This window comes from Athene cunicularia (genome assembly GCF_003259725.1).
Source record: "Athene cunicularia isolate RWA chromosome 15 unlocalized genomic scaffold, athCun1 chr15_part1, whole genome shotgun sequence".
NCBI classification, from domain to species: domain Eukaryota; kingdom Metazoa; phylum Chordata; class Aves; order Strigiformes; family Strigidae; genus Athene; species Athene cunicularia.
The window spans coordinates 12,449,962-12,456,784 of NW_020799121.1; the positions used below are offsets into that span (position 1 = coordinate 12,449,962).

The following is a 6,823-nucleotide window of genomic DNA, read 5'->3' on the forward strand; positions in this document are numbered from 1 at the left end:
GGACCGCATCGAGAAGGAGCGGAAACACGCGCCGCGGCACTCGGGTTCCGGGCGCCGCCTTGTGCCAAACCCCGCGGGGCTTCGCCTCAGGAAACGCGGCCGCAACCCCGACCCTCGGAACGCACCGAAAAAATCGTGGCGTTACCACAGTAAGTACTTCCGCGGGCCGCTGGAGCCCAGAGTTGAGCAGCAAAGCTGTAGGGTTAGAATCACCCACAACTTCTACCTGACAGCGCCTGCATGAATCCCTGATAGCCCAAGAAAAACTTTATAAAAACCCTTTACATTAAACTGTACTTCCTTAAAGTATCCAAAAAAACTACAAAGCTTTTTTTTTTTTTAAAGAATTTGTTTATTTATCGAACCTGGGTCATATTTAGATTCACAAGCAATTTTTAAATGTACATCTTAGAATTCAATTTTAAGTGTTTTACACAAAAATATTGGCACACAACAGTTGCAGTAAGGTGTAACAGCCACCCTCCTGAAGAACTGCTGCAAGTGTTTGCCCAAGGTTGAAAAAACTTTACCTGGAACATGAAAACCTGTAACAAATTTTAAATTAATTGTACAAAACTGTTGTGTGTTACTTGTAGAGGCTCCCCCCTGGAAAAGACCCCACCCCACCCCCAAAAATGATTACAACTAATATACATCAGTCACAACATAATCCTGGCTCAGCACCCACATCAGACGCTTCTTTAATTTTTAAACCAATCATCAGATACAGAGGAAAGTAACTTTATACAAAAACAAATCTACATGTGCCTGAAAACAAAAACACACCGGTATTTAGCATTATGCTAATTATGATCAGATAATGGCAGAGACTGCCACTTAACTTAAATACAAGGGCTGCATAGCATCGAAATAAACCCCCAGAATCATTAACCCTTTGGCACCAGGAATCCAGATTTCCTGAACACTAATGCACTCTGCAATAGTGCCAACAGTCTGAGCTTTGGACCTGCAAAAACCAAAGGGTTAACTATTGTTTGCCAAGACACTGCACACGATTGGCTTCAGTATAAAACCTGTGAAAAACTAAAAAAAAAACATACAATGAACATTTGGTAATGAGAGGAGAAAATGTGTTTTCGCAACTACTTAATTTAAGAACTTTGGGAATAAGTTGATGTAATTAGGATAGTTACTGAAGACTTTCTTTAGATAGCAACTAGGTGTGAATACTAGGTTGGAAGCTGTCAGCTGTCTTCTATTCATTATCAGAATAAAGGTCCAATCACTTCTCCTTGGCAGTTTATGTAAGTGAAGAAAGGATTATTTCAATTTTGTAACACCTACTGCAGGGTTAAAGATGACAGAAAGGCAAACAGTCACGTTAGGGCCTTGTACCGTTTCCCTAGATAGAACTGCAAGTACTTATGAAAACAAGGAGGAAAAAAGTTAGAAAAGACATCAACATTGCTTGTTACTACAGTTGAATTACAGCATTTGGAGCTTGCTTGGACCTCGCTTAGCATACAGACTAGGCAGATTTAAGTGAAAAAAATTATGCCAATTAAGTGACAAGATTTCAGCACAGCTTTTGCTACAGAAGATATATAAAAACATTTCATTTTTAACTAGGAAGGAACATAAGCAAATAAGTTTTACAGTTCAGTAAAGAGGGTTCAGAAACTAAATGACTTTTTTTTTTGTGACCAGGATGTTTGGTAGACAGTGAACTGAAATCCAGGGACCAGAAAAGTACTCTTAAACAACCCTTCGGACTTCAAAAAACCTCTTCAGATAGTAGATTTGTCCCAGTGTCATAGCAACTAGTACAAGAGCTTCAAAGAATGACCAAAGAACCACTCTGCTGTTTGTGTTGTCATTAACTGTTGGGAAAAAAAAAGAAAAGAAGTAGTAAGTAACAAAGCACTTAAAACAAGCTTAAAACATACTTTGTCACTGGAACTGAAGTGCTGCACATAAACCACTGGCATCTGTATCACATCATGACAAGTGTCCCAGAAGGACTCTGCAGTCTTAGAGATGAGATCAGAGAGCTGGGGGGTGGGTATTTTCTATTGTCCTGAACTGCTTGAACTGTGCTATGCAAGCACATGTTTTAACCTCAACGTTGGACAGACACTGCAGCATATTCCTCTACTCTGCTCACCTTCAAAGAGGCCAGACAGAAGCTTGTAACTGCCAAACAGAAGCCACTTGCTTTTTCAATTAACAGTTGTGTAATACGGTCTCAAAGTCAAATGGGGAATTTCTAATCTCTAAAGGTTCATCATCCTTGATTCGAAAAATTCAGCATTTTCAGACTAAAAGACATAAGACTGGAGATATCCATAGGTTCAAAAAGTTGAGGGACCAGTGCTTCAATATAATGTTGTATTTTGACATCAAAAGTATTTGCCCTTTACTCTCATTGGGTTTCCCCAAATGCACCACTTAGTGCTCTATCATACTTTAAAGCTGTATTTCAGAAAGCAAGGGTTGTGACTGCAGAGTTAACCATTTCTCTACTTGGAAACAGCAGTAATTCCACTCTATTTCAACAAAATACTTTAAAAATACTTTGGCTCAACTACTAAGCCACACTCACTTCAATGATGAAGTAACAGTTCAAACAAAGTCTGTCCCTGGAAGCTGCATCATTGTTGATACCTTCATGAATACGCCATTCAAAGAATTATAGAATTTACACCAGTTAAGCAAATATAATTTTCTATAACAATCTTCATTACACAAGAGGCAAGCCAATTTAAAGAAGACTGCAAGCATCAACTACATTCTTTATTATATGGGCAGATCCTTCAGAACTTGTTCTAAATTTTTTATTAATAACTTGAAACAGCTTTCATGGACTTATATTTTAAAAAAAATTACATTTCGTAAGTTTATCTGAGAGGAGAGAAGGCATTTGAGTCAAAGACACGTACTTGCTCTATGTATTCTTTCACGAACTTCCATGTACTCCTGTTCATGCTTTACAGCTGTCATGGCCACTGCTAACTCATTAATCATCTCTTCTAGCTTGTTCTGATGAGCTGCAGAATAAATTCAGAAGCATCAGAAAGTCTGTTGTTGACTCAAAAAACACTTTGTTAGAATTTATGAACAGTTACACTTAATTTCTTGTCGCAGAAGGAGTTCTGAAAAACACAGTCTGTACAGCTGAAAACTTTCTATCCTTAGAGCAAAGTAAAGTTTAATTTTCTTAGTGCCCTTTTTCCTAACACATCTCTACGGAATGTAGTAAGTGGGAAAACACTTTTCTCCACATCCAACTAGAAGGCAGAAGACACGCAATTTAGAGTCAGTACAGACCGCTTATTTCCAATACGGAGATACTTTTCCAGAAAAACAGAATGTAAAAACACACGAGATCAATACTACACGCTAGTATCTATTTTGCCAATATTGTCCAATATATTCCAAGCAAATTATCTTAACATTACAGCTTTTCCTAGTTGTTAAGCTTGCAAAAAATAGAACAACTGAGAATTTAGCTTAAGATCATGATGCTGGCAAAACGAGATCACTTTCTGAAGCGACATATCAATTCTTGTGATCTTCTGGTTTAGCTGAAGCACAGCATTCAGCAGAAACAATGCCAAAGGGGCCTGGCAGAGGGCAGGAACCGGCTTCAGGTTCTGGTATGTCGTGAAAGCAGAGGAGGAAAATACCAAACCAATGATAACAGAAAACTAGCTTGAAGATAGTTCAGCAAATGGAAGGATCAGAGATCTAAGATTTAGTGGTTTGACTGTCAATCACAGGATGTTTTAAATACATTCATGCTCAAAGAACTGTCCACTCACAAATTTATAAATTATGCAAGTCATTTTCAAAGTTTTCTAGCACCAAGAGAAGTTCAAGATATCATTCCACAGACACGCCCTGGGCAATCAGCTCTCTTAAAGTCACAAAACCCAACACATATTCCACTGAAGGGACATACTTGACTTTAAAGCTAATTTATAAATAAAAATGTAATAAAGTGTTCCAGATCACAATCTGAAAATAAAGCTATTCAAATTACACACCTTATGGGGAACAGTCAAAAAAAAAAAGGATCCGAGAATAACACTCGTACAAGTTACAATTAAAATCTTAATAGTTGTGTAAACCACACTCACTTTGTTAATAACATAAATCTCTTATTTTCATGACTGAATGGTCATTCCAATAAGTGCAGTTTACTAGTAAGAGAAGAAGTTACAGTTGCAGGGATTGTTTAAACACACTCAAATCCACTCAAGAAAAAGTGTTTGCCTTAAAAATTTAAAGCTGCTCTAATATTTACAACAGATCTATTCAGACTCGATAAAAGATTTAACTGAGTCTTTGTAAAATAATCAAAAGTTAGGAATTTGTTACTTTCCGAGTGGTATCAAGCACTCAACGCAGTTACTTACTTGCTAAAATAGAAAACAATAATTTATTGCCTTTCTAGCTACCCTTAGCGATTTCTAATAAAACTTTGGAAGCTATTACCCAATACATTTGTTTATTTCTTTTACAGCAAATGACAAGTTTTCCCCCTTGTAACATTCCTGATAATTCATAACCTAAAAGGAGTTTATTGCTTTCAAAAGCCCTGGATTGTTCAACACCCACTATAGCAATAGAAAGCAAACACTGTCTAAACTATCTAAACCATCCAACTATTCTTGGATGTTTAGTGTTTTAGTTTAATTTCACCTAAAACTCCCAATTAAATCTTCTGTTAGCCATAAATAACCACCCGAAGACAAACTGTCACGGACAGTTCAAGGACCTGATCCCAGGAACTGCTAAGTATATAAACCTTTTGATGAAAGCTTGCGGGTGCTCAGCATTGCTCAGAATCAGACCTTTTATGTAGTTTATTAAAAAGACATTCTCATGCTACAAACAAATGTTACAGAGAAAAAGCAAACGTTAGCTGTTAGTGAATAAACATATGCAAAAGACAAGATGCTAATGAGCTTTCAAAAAGCAGTACACATACCATCCCAGGTATCTCCACCACCTAGAGAAAAGTGTAAGAGATGAACACAAGTACAGGACAAAAGGCTGCAGATAAAACAGTAATTTACACAGCTAAGAGAAAAATTTTATATTAGCACATTTACCAAAGAGCTCAACTAATGCATGTAGTAGTCTACATACTGCTGAGCAAACTAGAAATCAGAGAATGAAACTGATGAAGAGACTAAAGGATGAAAGCATTAGTTTCTGCAGATGGCCAAGTGATTCCCTGGTGATTTTGCTTTAAATTGTGCAATGAGGTCTAAAACCATCCATATCCGTTTTAGCTGTGCACGAGAACAGCTAACTAGACAGCCTGAAGAAACAGGAATTTTGAGAATCCTAGTCAAGTTCAGAAGTCATGATGTAAGGAAAAGCTCCTGAGCGGGAGCTAATTTCTTTCCAGAAGTCTTCCTCACCTTCTGTCTCCATGTCTTGCCCCTTTGGAGCTTCCCCGATATCAATAGTGAACATCACTATCTTGGGAGTCATGGTAGACATTCTGTTGCTAAAGCAAAACTTGTAAGTTCCATCCATGTGGGCAGCAAATGTATATTTTCCACTGGACTCTCGATCGCCTTTATAAATTCCTTTATTATCAGGCCCTGTAATCTGGTGGGGAAAACAAAATATCATACATTTTGTTTAAAATACAGTGGGTTTAAATACATTAAAGCTCTGCATGCATATTCCGAAGTAATCCAGTCAGATTTAACAATACCATCTGTAATCTGACTGGTTCAGCATTCTTCATACTTTCCCTCCCACAACTCAAAAGCAGCAATGCGTTTTTCTGCATAAAAATCTTTAAAAAAAATAACCCAAAACCCACAAACACAACTTCTTCGGAAAGAATGCTGCACAAAAGCCTCTCTTACTGGCCAAGATTACTGGACTTTCATACTTGAGATAAGAAGCATTCAAGAACAAGTAAACCAAAAGCTATCAACAGCCCTGGCTGTTAACTAAACTAACAACTGCAGGGAAAACCTTATCTCTGATGTTTGAAGGAAAACAAAAAGGGAAAAAAGACATTCTCCTACACGTCAATACTACTTTAGACACACAGATACGTACTGTTGCAGTGGCCATTTCAAATGGACTAAGGGCCTGAGTACTGGGCTCTCAGGGTTCCTGTGATCTTAAAGCTTCCACCCCACCAGGCCACCAAACGCTGCTGCTGCTGAGCTTCCACTAGTGACATTTGAATGGGATTTTGTAACTTCCCGACTCTGTCTTGTGTTATTTTAAACTATTATATTCACTCTCAGAAACAACTCTCCCATGTTTAAATTATCCCAAACAAACAACTATCTGCTCTTCCCCAAGATGAAAGGAATTCTTATTTATTATTCTCCTACTTATTTGATGTCTCGCTGAAGAAAAGGATTTACCTATAAGTTTCAAGATGGCAATCAACCCGATTAAAGCCACCACCTTTAGATTCAAGGGGAAACACAGCTCCCAGAACAAACAACACGTTTTGGTATAAAGTAATCCTGTTCATTCTTCCCGCCAAACGGTTTATTATGACAAGACTATACCGAGCAGAATAATGACGAAAATCTCAAGCGAACAGCTCTGAAAACAGGAAGACTGCCTCCTGCAGCAACAGCAGAAACGACAAGCAGCCTTAGGAAGCGTAACCCCCCAGGAGAGGCACCTCGTTCTCTCCGCGATCGCCCACGACACCACGCGAGGCCGGATCCCGCCGGGCAGGGAACGCTTGTGCTCAGCAGGCCGACGGCGAGGCGGGACCGTCCCAAACTTACCAAAAGCTTAAATGACTCTCAAGTCGGTATTTGGCCCCCCACCTCCCTCGGGCACCGCCACCGCCGCCCTCCCGGGC

The 6,823-nt window shown here is 38.8% G+C and overlaps 1 protein-coding gene across 1 annotated transcript; it reads right to left on the minus strand.

Annotated features, from left to right (window-relative positions):
• Window positions 1-329: 329 nt before the first annotated feature.
• Window positions 330-5,625, minus strand: TMED2 (transmembrane p24 trafficking protein 2). The gene is made up of 3 exons (XM_026859466.1): window positions 5,394-5,625; window positions 2,901-3,008; window positions 330-1,841 (listed from the first exon to the last, which is right to left on the minus strand). Exons 1-3 carry the CDS (start codon window positions 5,608-5,610, stop codon window positions 1,717-1,719), a joined length of 450 nt encoding a protein of 149 aa, XP_026715267.1. The 5' UTR covers window positions 5,611-5,625; the 3' UTR covers window positions 330-1,716.
• Between the last annotated feature and the right edge of the window lie 1,198 nt (window positions 5,626-6,823).